The sequence below is a fragment of the Cervus canadensis genome, chromosome 33 (genome assembly GCF_019320065.1).
Source record: "Cervus canadensis isolate Bull #8, Minnesota chromosome 33, ASM1932006v1, whole genome shotgun sequence".
In the NCBI taxonomy this organism is placed as follows: Eukaryota; Metazoa; Chordata; class Mammalia; order Artiodactyla; family Cervidae; genus Cervus; species Cervus canadensis.
The window spans coordinates 26,738,859-26,758,820 of record NC_057418.1 but is presented as its reverse complement, the minus strand read 5'-3'; the positions used below and the strand labels follow the sequence as shown (position 1 = coordinate 26,758,820).

The window sequence follows — 19,962 nt, the reverse complement described above, 5'->3', positions numbered from 1 at the left end:
CGGACATGCCTCAGAGACTAAAACAACAACAAGCTAAGGATGATAATCTCACCACATAGGACTGTTGTGAGGAGTAAATAAAACAATGAATATAACCTGTGAAGGAACACCTATCTCTTATTGCAGAAAATAAGGGTTCTGAGTCAAGAGTCTAGACTTTCAAAAATAGGATAAATATTACTAGCCTCTGTTCAGGGTGGAGGAAACAAAATCTTTAGAAAGGTGGTATAACCAAGTATTTGATATATACAAGAAAACGCTTCCCAAAGCCTAAAGCGCTAAACAAAGCGGCTTTTCTCACTGACTACATTTTGAAGGAACAGGAGTTGGGTTCTACTCCGGCTCTCTAGCAAATATGCTGATATCGTTTAACCCCCTGGGCAGCATTCACCTGCAAGTAATTATAGCAGTAACGGCCACCTTTGATAGCGGCTTTACCAAATACCATGCACTTGAACTACGTTCTGGGTTTACACACCAGACGACCTCTCTCAGTGCCACAATCTTAAAGCAAACATTACGTTCACTTAACAGATTTTTTAAAAATAACAATAAGGCTAAGAGAAGTTAGAAACCTGCCATACCACACCTGCTGTGCTGAGGTTCTAAAAACATCCACCATACGAGAATTGTTAGCAATCAACAGTTTTGCCGCTAACAACGGGCTATCCCGCAACCCTCCACAGCGGCGCTTTTAGGACCGCCCATCCGCCAGGTGGGGCTTCCCTGTGGCTCAGCTGGTAAAGAATCCGCCCGCGGTGCGGAAGACCTGGGTTCAATCTTTAGGTTGGGAAGATCCCCTGGAGAAGGGAACGGCTACCCACTCCAGTATTCTGGCCTGGAGAATTTCATGGACTGTGTAGTCCACCGGGTCGCAAAGAGTCGGACACGACTAAGCGACTTTCACTTTGGAGTCAAACGCAAAAAAAATCCTGCACAGGTGAACTTCATTCACCAATCCTTGGGTCCGCCCCTCCTCACTCTTGCCCAGGCCCCGCCTCTCCCCGCCCCGCCACCGCTCCGGCCACCGCCCACCTCACGTGCAAAACCCGAGCGGGTACCCAGCCTGCACCGCACTTAGCAGGACGGGGAGCATGCGCTTTGTGTGCGCCTGGATTTCCTGTTCGCGTCCTTCGCTTCCGGCGGGGTACGTCTAACCAATCAGGTAGGCTCGGAGGAGGGCCATAGTTCTCCCAGGCTCCTCCCCCTGCCTTCTCCTGAGGAGTGTTGGAGGAAAGTCCGGCGTGAGGCCTGTACAGTCAGGTCGGGGTTCATGGCTTCCTCCAGGACGCTCGGCACTTTCCGTCTCCCGCCGTTGCCCACGATTCGAGAAATCATTAAGTTGTTTAGACTGCAAGCCGTGAAGCAGTTATCCCAGAATTTTCTTTTGGACTTGAGGCTGACAGGTGGTTTATCAGCGTTCCCCCGGCGTCTCCCTCGCGTCCCTGGGGGAGTGGGGTCGGGGAGGGTTTCGCGCGGACCCTGCGGGCGGGCGACAGGGTTCAGGCACAGAGGTGTGCGGTGGCCGTAGGTCCGACCCTTCTGCCGCTTTGCCCTGAGAGAACTCCGGAGCCCCACCGCCCATGGGGTGTGTAGAGTGTGTCGTTTGCTCAGGGGCATTTGCAGTAGGCTTTGGAAGGCAGGCTGTGCGGACGCCGAGCAAACACTAGCTTTGGAAGGCTTCGCGTCTCCTGAAAGGCGCTTGTGGAATTCGGATCTTGGTGTGTTACCAATAAGGAATACATGCACGTGCTGACTGGTTTGGCTTTTTATGCCGTTAAAACTTGCAGGGACTTTATCGGTAATAAGTTGGAAGACTATCAATGGCGTTCGATATTTAAACGTTTACTTGTTGAATCTCACCCTCGAGGGTGCAGATATTCATTCTGTAAACACTCATGGAACCAGCCCCTTTGTGCTAGAGCTGAAGTGGGATATGAGAGTGAGCAAGGCCAAGTCTGTCCCCAAGAAGCTTACATTTTAGTCAGTTTGCTTTCCCACTCCCTAAGTCACGTTTTATGAAGTAGGATTTAGATACAATAAAATTCACCTGTTTGAAGCTCACAGGTGGATAAACTTTGACAAATGTATATAGTCGTTTAACCTCTACCACCTTTTCTTCGTCCTGGTCTTTCTGAAAGATGAGACTACAAGAAAAAGATTATTAGAAATATGTCTGTTCATGGTTGAAGTACATAGCATTTCTGAGGTTTTGATATTTCATTCTGTTTGGCTCCTCTTCAGAAACTGAGTAAGTAAATCACATTTCGAAAGTTATGTAGTACAGTCCAAAAGCAGGAATGGGTTGTTTTTATTTCTTGAATGTAGAGTAGCAGTGTGGGCAGGCCAACAGTGATGTAACACGGTAAAAAAAAAAAAAAAAACCTGTTTTCAGTTTTCTTATTTAATTGGGTGAGAGCTCTACCACAAGAGCCTTAAAAGGTCATCCACCTGGAAAATTCTTTGGTCCTGAGATGGTTGGATGGCATCACCAACTCAATGGAGTTTGAATAGGCTCCAGGAGTTTGGTGATGGACAGGGAAGCCTGGTGTGCTGCAGTCCATGGGGTCACAAAGAGCTGGACACGACTGAACTGACTAAATAGTAACTAGAGCCAGCCTTTTCGGGTAGTCATTAGCTGCATTCTAGATATAAAGCACCATTCCCAAGACTGAAAATAGAGATCTTTATATTGAGAAAAAATCCTTCATGTGCCCTTCCTCATGTTGAGTCTTTATTCACCTTCAGGAATCAATTCCAGAATCTAGATACTATTGTTCCTCTTCTGTAGGAACCAAAGTGAAGACAAATTAAGGTTCTTGTGTGAGGTGAGACACTCAGGTGTGAAGAGAGCAAGATGGAACCCCAGGTGCAGTCAATTGACAGTGCTCTTTGATATCCATTTGTGTTTGAATGTTTCTGAAAAGTTTAAAGTGAAAAGATTGTCCTACCTAGTGTCGTAGCTTTCCGTTTAAAAAAAAAAAAAAAAACTGTTTAAAATCACTCTGTAATACCTGTGCTTAATGCAGCATCTCTGCTCCCTCTGAGAGGTAGTGGTCTTTTGTGGAGGAAGGGTTGGCTTTAGGAGTTATACCTGACCTGGCGTCCATTTGTTTTCCAGGTAACCTCACTCAAAAAAAGTAATAAATGAAGAAACTAGAAAGTTCAGAGAAGTTAAAATGGGGTAGTAATTCTTAGGTTAGGGCTTCACAGGTGGCGTTACTGGTAAAGCACCTGCCTGCCAGATCAGGAGACTTTATAAGAGTCATGGGTTCAGTCCCTGTGTCGGGAAGACCCCCTGGAGAAAGGAATGGCAACGCACTCCAGTATTCTTGCCTGGAAAATTCCATGGTCAGGGGAGCCTGGCGGGCTACAGTCCATGGGATCACAGAATCAGATGCTACTGAAGGGCCTTGGCACGGCACACACAGCACAGTTCTTCGTTCATGTGTTGTAAGGATTTGCTGTGAGAAAGCGTGTTAAACACCTGTAACGTGGTCAGTGTATGCTCGTTTTCTCCTGGCACCCATTGAAGAGAAAACTATTCTTGGATAACTGAGAGATTGTTTTTGCCTCTAAACCTACAAAGGTAGGTTATCAGTAACAAGCAAAAATGAGACTGTACACTATCAGTGAACAGTGTAAAGTGCTAGTATGTTTTCAGTGGCTAAATTTCCACCATCCCAAGAGGCCCAGTTGCTTGGATTTTAACATCTCAGTCAACAAGATTAGTCTGTTGTGTTTTTCCAGAAGGTTGGTTGCAATGAATCCTCAGTAATGTGCTTTTTCATGCTTTCTTAAGGTCTGCTGACATAAATTGATTAAAAAATTAATTTTCTCATATCAACTTGCATGTTTGCAAAGCTCAACAAACCTTCACTGCTAAATTTAACTTTTTCCTAAAAATAACCAAGAATCTCAATTTCTGTAAGTCCTATTAGCTAGGAACTTGGTACCATTGCCATGTTGACCACCAGCTAGATGTCTGTAGATAAAAGTAGCACTGCCAGCACTTTCTGCTTCTGAATTTCTAACTCGAAACATTGGAAATTCTGAATGTGAAGCTAGCCTTGCTTATTCACATAATTGATATTCAACAACTGTAGAGAAGTGGTTTGTGTTTTTCCGTCACCTCTTCTTATATTGATTGGTCTGGCAGAGAAATAGGTGAAAAATACCGTGTGTGCGCATGCTTGTGTGCATGTGCACTCAGTCATGTCCGACTCTCTGCAGTCCTGTGGACTGTAGTCTGCCAGGCTCCACTATCCATGGGATTTTCCAGGCAAGAATATTGGCATGGATTGCCATTTCCTTCTCCAGAGGATCTTTCCAACCCAGAGATTGAACCCTTGTCTCTGGCATCTCCTGCATTGGCAGGCAGATTCTTTACCACTGCACCACCAGGGAAGCTCTCAGAAAATACCATGTTTATTTGAGTTAAAGAAATTTGTCATGGTAATCCTATTTTTATTAAGGGTCTGGTAGAATTCAACAGTTACATGGTAGACTATTGAATGGCTACTGTACATTGGTTTAGGCTGAGTTAAATCTGATAAATACTATATATAAAAGATTAATTGGTTGAGTAATGCTGATAAGAATTCGTGTAGATTTTCATTTTGAATTCCATATGTTGACATTTGCCAAGGTAAATCGATTCAAACTTTCTTTTCTCTAGATAAAATTGTAAGGAAAGCTGGCAATCTGACAAATGCTTATGTATATGAAGTGGGCCCTGGGCCTGGGGGAATCACAAGATCCATTCTCAATGCCGGTGTTGCTGAACTTCTGGTGGTTGAAAAGGATAGTCGATTTATTCCTGGATTACAGGTGAGTTGCTGAAAGTATCTTACTTAGGAGGTAAAAACCCAGTTTAAGTCTTCAGGCCACAATTCTTAAACCTCGGGGTATATAAGACTTCTATAGTTTGCTACTCAAACTGCAGTTCTCCAGGCCTCATTCTAGAGATTCTGATTACAGTGGTCTAGGAATCTGCATTTCTAACCACCATCCTCACATGAATTGTTGGCCAGAGCTTGAATAAACCAGCTTTATGTACTGATGCTAAGCAAGCTAATTGTGTGACTTTTTTGGCTACTAATAGCTGTGCATGCCATGGCACCCCACTCCTTCAAAAATAAGTAAAACTAAGAAATGCTAACAATGTCTCAGTTATTGGCATGGCTTCTGAGAACCTCCCTTAAATTCAGAAAATCATTTCTACAAGCACAAGGTAGAGAAGATACATGCCTTATTGAGAGAAAGTAATTGTTAAGCTTAGGCATTTGTATAAGGATTTTTTAATTGAAGAAATTAAGTTGTGCCATAGGTTTAAAATGAGGTTTGAGTAAAATGATCATTGTTGTTCTTTAGTCTCTAAGTCATGTCCAACTTTTTTGCAACCCCATGGACTATAGCCCATCAGGCTCCTCTGTCCATGAGATTTCCCAGGCAAGAATACTGGAGTGGGTTGCCATTTCCTTCTTCAGGAGATCTTCCTGACCCAGGGGTCAAACCTGAGTCTCCTACATTGACAGGCAGATTCTTTCCCACTGAGCCACCTGGGGAGCCGGAATGAAATGATAAATGTATCTTTAAAACAGTAGGTGATGTCCTATGAGAAGTGTTTGAAGAAACTGGTTGTATTTCAGTGGAAGAGAAACCTTGAGTGAGGGGATTCGTAGCTGCCTCTCCAAAACTGTGGTGGGGAAGATAAGCTTGTTTTTGGTCTTCTCTAGAAGAGAACTAAAACAGATAATTGAGGGAGGCAGGTGGATTTAAAAATGAGGAGAAACTTAAATTTTTGAAACAGTGTAATACAGTGGAACAGATTATATAAGGGATCTTATAAAGGGATTCTTTATGGGGAGCACTTACACCTAATGGCTTAAGGGCCTTTGTTTGATTCCTCTGCAACTGGGAAACTTGAAAAGAGCCCTTAGCCTTTGGTTCATAAGAGTAGCAATTTATTAAGTGAGTCCAATAGAATAATAAAATTAGCTACATTGTTACTTTCATATAGGGGGACAAATTGGTTTAAAATTAGTACATTCTAAAACTTGTGTATTAATGGATAAATGTTTAATTTCTGCCAGAACAGTTTGAGAAAATTTGAGAAAATCTAGTGCTTGTGTTTATGCCTCTGGATATTTTTAGAAACCCAGTGAGTTTTCTTCTCATTGTTTTGCTATATCCAGCCTTTATGCTTTAAAAAAATCACGTATTTAGTTTCACTTAATTTTGCCAGCCTTGACAAAATTGGTTTCAGATTTATGACTTTATTTGGGGATTATTATATGGTGCAATATTCCTTGATTAAATGTGGAATTTAATAGTGATTTCTGCTCTGAACCAGTTTCTTTCAAGAGTGGTGTATCAGTTGGAGGTGGAAGTTGTAACAGTGTTATTTTTAGTGGGAGCATAAGATGATTAAAAGAAACTGAATAACATTACACAATTCCCTGTAGGTTTATTCATCTAGTCCTTCTGTGGCATAGAGAAGACTCTTGTAACTTCTTTTCCCCTTAAAGGGACGTCTTAACCCTAAATCTCACACTCTATTATGTGTAATTCTTTCTCATTAGGCAGGCAGGTGAATCACATTTCGCATCACCAGCTTAATTTACATATCCTCCTCTCTGATCTCAACAAAAGATCTTTTGAAGACAGACCAACAGACTGCCACACTCTTTTCACTGCCCCCTCCGGTATCCCTGCACTCCTAACTTCTGCCTTGTTTTATTTGTCTCATGAGATTTATTATCATCTGACACACCATATGTTCTTATTTGTTGTCAGTCTCACATCTTTGAGGTCTTCCCTAGTGTCTGACAGTAAAGAATCCTGCCAGTGCAGCAGACTGGGGTTCGATCCCTGGGTAGGAAAGATCCTCTGGGGAAGGGAATGGCTTCCCTCTCCAGAATTCTTGCCTTGGAAACCCGGTGGACAGAGAAGCCTGGTTTGGCTACAGTCCACAGGGTTGCAAAGTCAGACACAGCTGAGCGACTTAACACTTCTTCACCCCTCTGGAGTGTAAGTGCCATGAGGGTAGGTGTTTTTGTCTGTTTTGTTCCCTGCTATGTCTCTACAACATGTAAGAGTGCCTGGCACATACCAGGTTCGGTAATGTTTCACATGGAGATAGAAAAGTTGACTCTTTGTAGATATCTAATTAGCCGATTAAATGTGTTATTTAATGGTGAGACCAAATAATTGTGTATCATTGATTATCAAAGTTTTGTGCTTTTTTTCCCTAAATATGAAGGTTGATTTCAAGGTAAATTGCTGTGTAGGAAATATATATTTGACTTCTGTTTTTGTAGAAGGAGCAAAATTAATTTTTAGTGTCGCATGTGCAGGAAAGGAATTTGCCTTAAAAAGAAATGTTGGGTACTAAAATATCAAATAGACTTCTTTTTCTTGTAAAGAATGTTTCAATATGTAAAACCACTTTCTTTTAGAGGTGCTAAATTAATCATAAAACTGAGTAAAGGCAAAAAGAGTGGTCTATTTTAAGGATTCCATTTTAGTGATATCTAAGCTAATAGAATTACTTTTTAAAGAAATTGTAATAATTTATAAAATGTCTGCTAGCTGAAAGTATGTCATTTGTAGCTTAATTCAAGTTCTTAAAATATTATCACGAGGCAGCCTAGGGAAAAGAACATAGCGATAACATACAGGTTTTTCACTATTAGCATGTTGTAAGAAAATGTGTCTAATACGTGAAAGCATTGTAGTGTGATTTTTGTAGTAAAGAACAGACTCTTAGCCTCAAATGACCTACGTTTGATGTCTGGCTCTACCATTTACTATTTATGTGACTTTGGGCAGGTAACTCTCACTGTGCCTCAGTTTGCTCATAGGATTGTTATAGTTTAAATGAATGCCTCATCTTAGTAGGCACTCAGTACAGTTTTTGATGTAGGTAATCAATGAAATTTCCATCTCCATGCCTTGAGCAGAGCTTCCCAGGTGGCTCAGCGGTAAAGAATCCACATGCTGATGCAGGAGCCTCACAAAACTCAGGTTCGGTCCCTGGGTCAGAAAGATCCCCTGGAGGAGGAAATGGCAACCTACTCCAGTATCCTTGCCTGGAAAATTCCATGGACAGAGGAGCCTGGCAGGCTACAGTCCATGGGGTCACAAAGAATCAGACACGACTGAGCGACTTTCACTTCATGGGAACACTGAGACGTTCTCTCGCTCATCAAACTAACACTGAGCGTCTGGGCTTGCTTTCTCTTAGTGTTGTAGCGTCACAAAAGGGAGAGGGATTGAAATCTTCAGCTGTTAATTGCAGCTTTGGCTGTCTCTCCTTATAATCCTATCAGGTTTTGCTTCATCTGTTTTGAAGCATTGTTACTGGGTACGTAAACATTTAGGATTGTTGTATCTCTGTGATGATTGGCTTCTTTATCATTTTGAAATGATCTTCATTACCCCTGGTAACATTCATTACTTTGAAATCTACTTTGTCTGATATTAATATAGCCATTTCAGCTCTCTCTTGATAAGTGTTAGAGTGGTATATCTTCTCCACTTTTTGCCTAATTGTGTTTTTATATTTAAAATGTGTTTCTTGTAGCCAGTGCATAGTGGGTCTTGCACTTTCCCCACCAATCTGGTCATCTCTGCCTTATGTATTAGTTTTCTATTGCTGCTGTAACAAATTACCACAAATTCAGCAGCCTAAAATGATACATTTATTCTGTTACCGTTCTCAGGAGTTAGAAGTCTAAAAGCAAGGTTAGGGCTGCATCCTTTGGAGGCTTCAGGGGAGAAGCTATTTCCTTGCCTTTTAAAAAAATTTTTTATTGAAGTATAGTTGATTTACAATGTTGTGTTCATTTCATATGTAAAACAAAGTGAATCAGTTATACATATATCAACTCTTTTTTCCTCATTCTTTTCCCATGTAGGTCGTTACGGAGTATTTAGAGTTCCCTGTGCTATATATAGCAGGTTCTTATCAGCTACCTATTTTATATAAAGTAGTATGTATATGTCAATCCCAGAATCCCAATTCATCCCTCCTCTCTCTCCTCTGTTAGACTGTATCCCTCCTGTCTATCCTCTGGTAGAATCTAAGTTTGTTTTCTGTTGATCCCATCATGACTGTACTTCTGTTTTGAAAATAAGTTTTTTTTTTGTACCTCTCTTTTTTAGGTTCCACATATAAGCAATATCTCATATTTGTTTTCCTGTGTCTGTCTTACTTCACTACATATGACAGTTTGTAGGTCCATCCAGGTTGTGGCAAATGGTATTATTTTGTTCTTTTTTATGGCTGAGTAATATTCTATTATATATATGTGTGTGTATATATACACACATACACACATATATATACCACATCTTTATCTGTTTTTCTGTTGATGGACATTTAGTTTGCTTATATGCCCTGGCTCTTGTAAATAGTGCTGCTATGAATTGGGGTACATGTATCTTTTTGACTTATGGTATTCTCCAGGTATATGCCCAGGAGTGGGATTGCTGGGCCATATAGTAGCTCTATTTTTAGGTTTTTAAAGAACCTCCTTACTCTTGTCCATAGTGACTGTACTGATTTACATTCCCACCAACAGTGTGGGAAGGTTCTTTTTTCTCCATGCCCTCTGCACATTTATTATTTTTAGATTCCTTGCCTTTATCAGCTTCTAGAATCTATCTGCAATCATTAGTTATGGACCTCTTGCTTCTACATCTCTGCTGTTGATCCTAATCCTCCTGCCTCACTCATGCAAGGACCCTTGTGATTATATTGGGCCCACTCGGATAGTCTAGACTAATCTCGTGTCAGAATCTTTAATCACCTCAACTGAGTCCCTACTACGGTGTGACATAACATAGTCACAGGTTCCAGGAATTAGGACAGGGGTCTTTGTGGGGCCAGTATTCAGTCTGTCACAGTTTATCAGTAACTGTTTATTATTGGAGTGGTTTATTGAAGTTGTATAGTATACAAACATCTTTAACATACCCATCCTATCTTCAAGTAATGATACCACTTCATGTACAATACACAAATCTTAAACTAGTATATACTTGCATCTCTCCCTGCCAGGCTTTTGTGCTGTTGTTATTTTTGTTCATGTGTTACAAAGTTCACAATACAATATTATTTTTGTTGTAAAAGTCAAATCTATGTTAAAGAGACTTTACAAATATAAATGCTTATGTATTTACCTTTTGAGGTTACTATTTTGGGTATTCTTCATCTATATTTCTATTTAGTTTAATTTTCTTTCTACTTTTAAGGCTTTCTTTAACACTTCTTATAGTGTGGATCTCTATAATATACATTTCAGCATTCGTATGTCTGGAAAAGTTTTATTTTGCCTTTGTATTTAAAAACATGCTGTCAGGTTTTGGGGTTTTTCTCCAGTGCTCTTAAGATGTTGCTCTGCTATCTTATTACTTCTGTTGTTTCTGACAAATCTGTCTTTCTTTGCTTCTGTCTTTTTCTTGGGCTGTTTTTATGATTTTTTTCTTTTTTATAATTTTATTTTTAGTTGAAGGATAATTGCTTTACAGTATTCTGTTGGTTTCTGCCAAACATCGGCATGAATCGGCCACAGGTGCACACATGTCCCCTCCCTTGTGCACCCCCCTCCCATCCTGCCTCTAGGCTGTCACAGAGCCCCAGTTTGAGTTCGCTGCGTCATATGGCACATACCCATCGGCTGTGTATTTTACACGTGGTGATGTGTGTTTCCATGGTACTCTCTCCACACACCCCACCCTCTCCGTCCATCCCCACATCCGTGTCTGTAAGTGTGTTCTTTTACGTCTGTGTCTCCTTTGCTGCCCCACAAACAGGTTCATCAGTACTGTCTTTCTAGAGTCCGTTCATGTATGCATTGTTATATGATACTTGTTTTTCTCTTTCTGACTGACTTCACTCTGTATAGTAGGCTCTAGGTTCATCCACCACATTAGAACTGACTCAAATGTGTGTCCCTTTTTATAGCTGATGATTTTTTATCATTGGTTTTGAGTGTTTTCCTAAAGATGTGCCTTGGTGTCCTTTTCTTCATGTTTCTTGCCCATGGGCCAACGAGAGCTTCCTGGATCTGCAGGTTTTCCTGCACTTCCTGTTGTCCAACATCTGAATACTGCCTCAGCATTTCTGGCTCTTTAATGTTTAAAGTGAAAGAGTGTAACTGGTCTGTCTCCTGTATTACATCTTGACCAAAGTAAGAAGCTCTAGGATTTTTCTTAACCATTAAGGTATTTATTTCATGGAGTTTTGGAGATTGTAAGGCATTGAGTATTGTTAGTATTGCCTCTGGAATTCTATAAGATAAACGGTGATTATTCCTACTCGATAGGCAACATGAACTTCATGGGATTGAGAATCAAATAGATTGGTGTTCAGATATCATATATGGCACTTACTAGCTTTGTGACCCTGAGCTTGCCTTTGAACCTTTTTTAGCTTCAGCTTTCTCATCTGCAGCATGGGAATGTTAGTTTTCATTTGTGGTTATTGTAAGGATAGATAGAAATTCGTGTAAAGAGATTGGTCTGTTGCCTGTAGTCAATTAATGGCTGTTCTTACAATTATTCCCCTTCCCCATCCTCTTGCAAAGGGAGATATAAAGTAATCTAGTCATTCTAACAAAAGGACCTGTTTTTAATCAGAGGTAGTAAATGTTTGAAATTCTTTCTAGCAAATTTTATTTTATTATTTTTTTTGAAGTTAAGGCAGTATTTATTCAGTTTCCTTGCAATCATATTATTTAAGGCATAAGTGATGGTTATTTGGCAAGAATACAATTCCCTTTAAAGCCTACACTAGTTGGATTTCAGTTCAGAAATGCTGCATATTTGGTACACATTTGAGAGTATTTATTCTGGCATGGGCTCTTGTTTATGATAAATGGGTCTTTGCTTCACCATCCCTTGCCCAAACCCAGTCACTCTCAGTGCAGAGCATGGCTGGTTTTGCATCTACTCTGAAGGTCACCTGGTTTACTGTGGCCTGGTCAAGTCATGTGAGCATGGACCAGGGCAGGCTGCCTGGTCTCTCCAGGCTGTGTTCTCCATGATGACTGCAATTCCTTGGCCACCTCCAGTGCAGGCTGATCCTACAGCGTATTTTCCACCCTGGTGCCTTAATTCATGAACCAGGTGTGCAGTAACTCGTGACCCAGATCCTGCTAATGGGTGACCCAGAGCAATGGCCCCTCCATTCACATTGGTCTTACTTGGGTCAAGATTCAGACTCTTCAACTGCCAGGTACTGAGGAGCAAAAGCTTCATTCACTTCCACCAAATCCATATCCTTAAGACTCAGCCCTGTTTTCTTCAGTGCCCCAGTGATAGCAGGGACCGGACCTCCTTTCGAAGACAATGGGCTGCTTTTCTGGGCGCCAGATGTCCTCTGCTAGCGATCAGAAGTTGTTTGTGCAGTTTGCTCAGCGTTCAAATGTTCTTTCGATGAATTTGTAGGGGAGAAAGTGGTCTCCCCATCCTATTCCTCCGCCATCTTAGCTCCTCCCCCTACAAGCTCTTTAGCAAATTTTAAATAGGACTTCCTGTTGTGATGACTGCATATTTCCACATGTAACTTACTTGATGCAGATATGACCACAGTTAATCATAACATAGACAACACTCCACCAATTAGGAAAAGCTGACTCACAGCCAAAGTGATCTCCTAGTCCACTGCAAATAAGTACAGAGACCAATGCTGGAAGCAGCCCCACTGACTGCTTACAGAACCACTTGACTTACAACAAGAAGTAACAGTTATTACTGTGGCAGAAGAGCTACAAAAAGCAAAAGCACAGTAGGGAAGGATCCCTAACTATTGAGGCCGTTGATCGACAATCAACAGTGACCCAAGTCATCAAGACAAGACTGAAATTGGGTTCATTGTTTGTAGTTTAGGAAGAGAATTGTGCAGTATAGTTTAGAAAGATTTATATCTGTAAGTTTATTTTTAAGAAATGTTGACAATTAAAGGAGTTACATTGGTTGAATAGAAAAAGTCTTGGTTGCTCAGTCGTGTCTGACTCTAAGTGACCAGTGGAAGATGGCCCACTAGGCTCCTCTGTTGATGGAGTTCTCCAGTCAGGAATTCTGGAGTGGGTTGCCATTGACCTACTCCATGGGATCTTCCCACAGGGATTGAACCTGGGTCTCCTGCATTGCAGGTAGATTCTTTACATGTGAGCCACCAAGGAAGCCCCGGGTTGAATAGGAAATTTGTTAAATCAAACATCTAATCCCTTGATGAGTCTGAGTGAGTTTCTGCTGTACATGTTCTTATTGTTTGTTGTTTAGTCACTCAGTTGTGTCTAAATCTTTGCGACCCCATGAACTACAGCACGCCAGGCTTCCTTGTCCTTCACTATCTCCCAGAGTTCTCCCAAGCTCATGTCTGTTGACACAGTGATGCCATCCAGCCATCCCATCCTCTGTTGTCCCCTTCTCCTTCTGCCCTCAGTCTTTCCTAGCATCATTGCCATTTTCTTCTCCAAGGCCACCTCTGAGTTTTCCCAATTTGCTGGCATATTGAGTGCAGCACTTAAACAGCATCATATTTTAGGATTCAAAATAGGTCAATTGGGTTTTTTCCAGTGAGTCAGCTCTTTGCATCAGAGGGCCAAAGTATTGGCACTTCAGTATCAGTCTTGCAGTTCCTTGCAATTCAGGTTCCTTTAGGATTGACTGGTTTGATATCGTTGCTGTCCAGGGGACTCTCAAGAGTCTTCTCCAGCACCATAGTTTGGAAAAAAAGTCAATTCTGTGCTCAGTCTTCTTTATGGTCCAACTCTTTCATATGTACATGATTACTGGAAAATGACATAGCTTTGACGATAGGGACCTATGTCAGCAAAATGATGTCTCTGCTTTTTAATATGCTTTCTAGGTTTGTCATAGCTTTTCTTCCAGGGAGCAAGCATCTTTTAATTTCATGGCTACAGTCATTTTGGAGCCAAGAAAAATAAAATTTGCCCATTTCCTCTTTTTCCCCCATCTGTTTGCCATGAAATGATGGGACTGGATGCCATGATCTTTGTTTTTTGAATATTGAGTTTTAAGCCAGCTTTTTCATTCTTCTCTTACACTTTCATCAAGAAGCTCTTTAGTTCCTCATTGCTTTCTGCCATAAGGGTGGTTCTGCATATCTGAGGTTATTGATATTTTTCCAGGCAATCTGAATTCCAGCTTGTGATTCATCCACCTGACATTTCACATGATATACTCTGCATAAAAGGTAAATAAGCATGGTGACAATAGACATCCTTGATGTACATCTTTCCTAATTTTGAATCAATCCATTGTTCCATGTCCGATTCTAACTGTTGCTTGACGTGCCTACAGATGTCTCAGGAGGCAGGTAAGGTGGTCTGGTATTCCCATCTCTTTAAGAATTTTCCACACTTTGTGATCCACACAGTCAAAGGCTTTAGTGTAGTCAGTGAAGCAGAAGTAGATATTTTTATGTAATTCCCTTGCTTTCTGTTTGATCCAGTGGGTGTTGGCAATTTGATCTCTGGCGCCTCTGCCTTTTCTAAACCAAGCTTGTACATCTGGAAGGTCTTGGTTCATGTACTGCTGAAGTCTAGCTTGAAGGAGTTTGAGGATGACCTTGCTGCCATGTGAAACGAGTGCAGTTGTGTGGTAGTTTGGACTTTCTTTGGCATTGCCTTTTGGGGATTGGAATGGAAGCTGGCCTTTTCCAGTCCTGTGGCCACTGCTGTGCTCAATCAATCTGTCAATGCTTTGCATCCCCATGGTGGACTGTAGCTCACCAGGCTCCTCTCTCCATGGGATTTTCCAGGCAAGAAGACTGGAGTGGGTTGCCATTTTCTTCTCCAAGGCCACCTCTGAGTTTTCCCAATTTGCTGGCATATTGAGTGCAGCACTTAAACAGCATCATATTTTAGGATTCAAAATAGGTCAATTGGAATTCTGTCACTTCCACTAGCTTTGTTTGTAGTGATGCTTCCTAAGGGCTACTTGACTTCACACTCCAGGATATCTGACTCTAGGTAAATGATCACACCATCATGGTTATCTGGGTCATTAAGACCTTTATTGTATAGTTCTTCTGTGTATTCTTGCCACCTTGTCTTTAATATCTTCTGCTTCTGTTAGATCTGTACTGTTTCTGTCCTTCATTGTGCCCATCTTTTTGTGAAACGTTTCTTAGTATCTCCAGTTTTCTTGAAGAGATCTCTAGCTTTTCTATTCTATTTTCCTCTGTTTCTTTGCATTTTTCACTTAAGGCTTTCTTATCTCTCCTTGTTATTCTCTGGAACTCTGCATTCAGTTGAATATATCTTTCCCTTTCTCCTTTGCCTTTCTCTTCTCAGCTATTTGTAAAGCTATCTCGGACAACCACTTTTGCCTTCTTGCATTTCTTTTTTGGGGGGATGGTTTTTGTTATCACCTCCTTACATTTTTATGAACCTCCAGCCCACAAACTGGAGAACAATAATACCAAAGAAGTTCTTAGACTGTTGTGAATGTCCTAGGCCCCACATCAGGCTTCCCAACCTGGAAATCTGGCAAAGGGAATGGGAATCCCCAGGGAATCTAACTTTGCAGGTCTATGGGATTTGATTATAGAACTTCTACAGGACTAGGGAAAACAGACTCTTGGGGGATGCATTCAAAACCTTGTACACACCAGGTCCCAGGGGAAAGGAGCAGTTAGCCCCATGAGAGACTGAGCCAGGCCTGCCTGTGAGTGAGTGAAGGCCTCCTGTGGAGGCGCAGGTCAGCAGGAGCACTGGCAGAAGCTGTCCTCGGGGGTGCGTATTGGCGTAAGTCCTTTTGGAGGTCACCTTTAGCCCTACCATAGAGCCTATAGACTCTAGAACTGGACTGCCTCTAACAGGCAGGGTGCACAACCCCACCCATCAGCAGAAAAAGATTTAGCAAGCATGACCCTGCCCGCCAGAGCAAGACCCAGTTTTCCCCACAGGCAGTCCTTCAGGAAGCTTGTACAGGCCTTCTATCCTCATCCATCAGAGGGCAGACAGAAGAAGCAAGAAGTACAATCCCACAGCCTCCAGAATGAAAACCACAGTCACAGAAAGCTAACCAAAATGGTCACATGGATCATAATAGCCTTGTGTAACTCAGTGAAGCTATAAGCCATGCCATACAGGGCCTCCCAAAATGGACGGGTCATGGTGGAGATTTCTAAAAAAACGTGGTCCACTGGAGAAGGGGGTGGCAAATCACTTCAGTATTCTTGCCTCGAGAACCCCATGAACAGTATGAAAAGGCAGTATGTGGCAGGTTAGAAAGACGGTAATATTACTGGGCTGTGTAATTAAGGCTTAGCCCACTGTACAGTGTTGGCTGTCCTGAGCCCCTCACCCTGAGAAGGTGGCGTAAAACATAAAATGGCTGTTAGTTTTTTGCCCGGAAGGAATTTATAAATGGGCATAGGTTCTAGAAATTGCACAAATTGTTTCCTCATCAAATTAGATCACCAGCAAACTACCTAGTTAAGACCATAGCTTAGCCTCCACCATCACCCGCCTGACACATACATGCAGGACAGCATTCACTAAGTACTCGACTTGTAAGAGGAGAGAGATTTTTAGGTGACTGAGAAGAACACTTCTGCATTTGTTTTCTTAGTTTTATCAAAGGCATTCTCTATTTCTTCCTTGTACCCTTTATAGAGCTTAATACCAGAAAAGCGTATGTGATTACTTCCAACACTGAGTAAAAATGATACACTTCAGTACATTGGCTGCAGGATCTAACATCTCTAGGGTTGGTACTATGTACAGCTCTCACAATCAACATACTTTGTATGGTTCCTTTATCGCAGTTTGGTTTTCTTCTTTTACAACCTTGTTTAATGAATGCTTTTTACTCAAAGCTTGCTTATGTCTCGTTTTGGAAAAACATGGGATTGAAAAGGGTAGAACAATTTGAGTGTCTGTAAAATTACTCATTTGGCTGTTGTTAAGTGCCATCATAGATAGTCAGTGTGCCTTTGAGGTCAATACGAGGCAGCACTCCCAGAGTTCTGAGGTGTGACAGGCACCAGTGTTGTTCCTGAAGGGCTGTAATAGTGATCTGTCCCACCCTTTTGTCATTTCCCAAATATCATTATGATAGTGCAGACATTTTCCTCTATTAGTGGTTGGTTACAAGGTCTTTCTGTGTCATTGCTGATTATCATTAGCTGTTGAAATGGCTGCTGTCCCTAATCATACTGTCATTTCTGTTTGTACAACATTTTTTTTTTTTTGCCTCCATAATTGCTCAGGGCCTTCACATAAAGTTGTGAACAGTAGCATTCATTCCTTCTGCAGTGGGGAGTGGGAGAGGGAAAGCTCGAGCTAGAGAGTCGTCCTGGAAAATGTAGACCTCTTAGAGAAAGCACAGGAGGACTTGGTGTGTCATTGACTGACACATAAGCCAGCGAAATAGCAACTTTAAACTTGGGAAAGGAAGGTAAATGTGTATTTTTACCAGTTTCCTCGTATGTAGCTGTGTTTATCAAGGTGGAAAACATTTCAAATATGGTTGAAGTTATCAGAGCATGTAAATTAATGCCACAGAGCCAAATTTACATTGTTTTGTTTTAGCCTTAATTACTAATTACTTCATTACTTCCTATATATTGACATTGTGAAACATAAGCTTTTAATTCTGCCTCTTTGTTTTTGGTACAATTATTTGTTTTGTTTTAATTATGTGAAGGATAATTACAGAAGAGAATTTAATGTTCTTCATTAATGGTAAATGCTATCATGGAAACAATTTTTATACGGTAAAAGCCTGTCCTATAGAAAGAGAGATCTCCCTTTTTTTGTAGTATGTCTAAGTTACTATATTTTCTAAGTTTGTCCAGAACTCATCAGATTAAGTCTTAGCAAATTATGGTAACTTATAGTAGTCCATAAGTACATTAATATCAGAGGTGCACAATTATTTTTGCTAAACTACTGTGGCTAAACAGATCAAACTAGATGATTCCCATAACTTAAGATGGTTAGCCTCTAATCAGCATATGCATTTCAGCTATGCGTTTCTCCAACATTACAAGTATAATTGACTTATCAGTGAAATAAATGTCTGCAAGTTTTTGGACCTTTCAAATGCTATGGGCCCCCATATATCATAGGCTAGGAGAGGAGTTTTCCAGCTTCATAGAAAACTGAATGCCATTTGATCATTCACTTATTCATTTGTCAAATACATATATAAAGCACCTACTGTGTACTATTGCAGCCGCAGGGGATGTTAAAGAAGATGAGAGGCAGGTGCCCTTAAGGGGCCTCTGTTGTTATAGGGGAAAGAAACCTGTATATATATGATTACAATACACAGTGCTATAAAGAAGTGTGTGCAAGGCACATTGTTGACCCAGAGGTGTGAATGATCTACAGCTAGGTGCCTTGGTCCATGTCTCCTCCATGGCTTTCGAGATGGTGCTTTCATCCTTCCTCAGTTGCCTGAATTAGAGGAGAGTTAGGATAGAGAATTCAGCTTTAATTGAACTAGAGAAGAAGATCCAGGGGATGCTAAAGGCAAAAGTTCCTGAGTTGGAGCCAAGGTTCTCTGAGTTCCCTGAACTGAGATTTAATGTGGGAAGAGGGTCACCTTTTCCTTTTGTAATCTACTTTATTTTTTTGACTTTTATATTGTAAAATAGCCAGTAACAATGTTGTAATAGTTTCAGATGGATAGCAAAGGGACTCAGCCATACATATATACATGTATCCATTTTCCCCAATTCCCCTCACATCCAGACTGCCAGTAACATTGGGCAGAGTTCCCTGTGCTTTACAGTAGGGGGACCTTGTAGCTATCCACTTTAAATATTGCAGTGTATGCATATTGATACCACAACTCCCTAACTATCTCTTCCCTGCACTGTTCTTTAGATGTACTTGTTTTCATTGATTTTACTCTCTCTTGCATGTTAACTTTATAAGCTCATGGATTGCATCTGGCTGTTGTTTGTTTCTTTACTAAGGACTTCAAGAATCAAGTTTTGTTTTGAGTCTAGGGCATTTAACACAATGCACGTTTATAGATGGCTTACCTGTAAGGCTCCTTTTAGTTAGGTGCCAACACTTCAGTACTATGAGCATTTCTTAAGGTGTGATGCTAAGGTGGATGAGAAAGAGGGAAAAAAGATGAAAGAAGTGCTTCTGTTTTTTACTCAGAAAAACTGAAGAAAGGAAGGACAACAAAGAGTGGAAGGTAGAAATTGTCCAGGAAGTAGCTTTTGTTAAAACATGCAGGATAATTCACTAGGTTGAAAGTGCCTGTGGATCAGAATTACTTCAGGAGCACTCTGGTCAAGGGAGTGTCTCAGAGTGCCACGTAAAGCTTGGCAGTGACACATGACTTTTCTGCTTGGTTGACTCTGCTTGCAGATTTGGTTAAAGATCTTGACAATATGTAGAATCCTTTGTATGTACTTAAGATATAAAGATTTAGTTAAGTTCATCTTTCATATGATTTTTCCTAATTCTCAGTATTTCATTATAATGTCTTTAGTCTCTATTTGTTAATCAGTATTTTGATTGACATATAGTTGACTTATACTGTTTCAATTTCTGCTATTCAATTATGGTTTTTCATAGAATATTGAATATAGGTCTCTGTGCCTTATAGTTGTTTAGTCACCAAGTCACATCTGACTCTTTTGTGACCCCATGAACTATAGCCTGGTAGACTTCTCTGTCCATGGGATTTCCCAGGCAAGAATACTGGAGTGGGTTGCCATTTTCTTCTCTAGTGCTAAATAGTAGCATCTTGTTTATTCATCCTATATATACAAGCTTATATCTGCTGTCCTCAACCTCCTACTTGATCCTTCCCAAACTTCCTCCTCCCTGGCAGCCACCAGTCTCTTCACTGACTGGTCCATGATTCTGTTTCTGTTTCATAGATAAATTCATTTGTGTTGTTTTTTAGATTCCATATATATATGATATGATATTTGCCTTTCTGTTTCTG

At 40.9% G+C, this 19,962-nt stretch overlaps 1 protein-coding gene across 1 annotated transcript in view; it reads left to right on the top strand.

The window, feature by feature from the left end:
- Positions 1–1,211: 1,211 nt before the first annotated feature.
- TFB1M (transcription factor B1, mitochondrial) overlaps positions 1,212–19,962 on the top strand; it is a 64,372-nt gene continuing 45,621 nt past the window's right edge. Inside the window, exons 1-2 of the mRNA XM_043457345.1 lie at positions 1,212–1,406; positions 4,679–4,830. Coding sequence (XP_043313280.1) covers positions 1,274–1,406; positions 4,679–4,830 — 285 coding nt within the window. The 5' untranslated portion in view covers positions 1,212–1,273. The remainder of the gene's footprint in view (positions 1,407–4,678; positions 4,831–19,962) is intronic.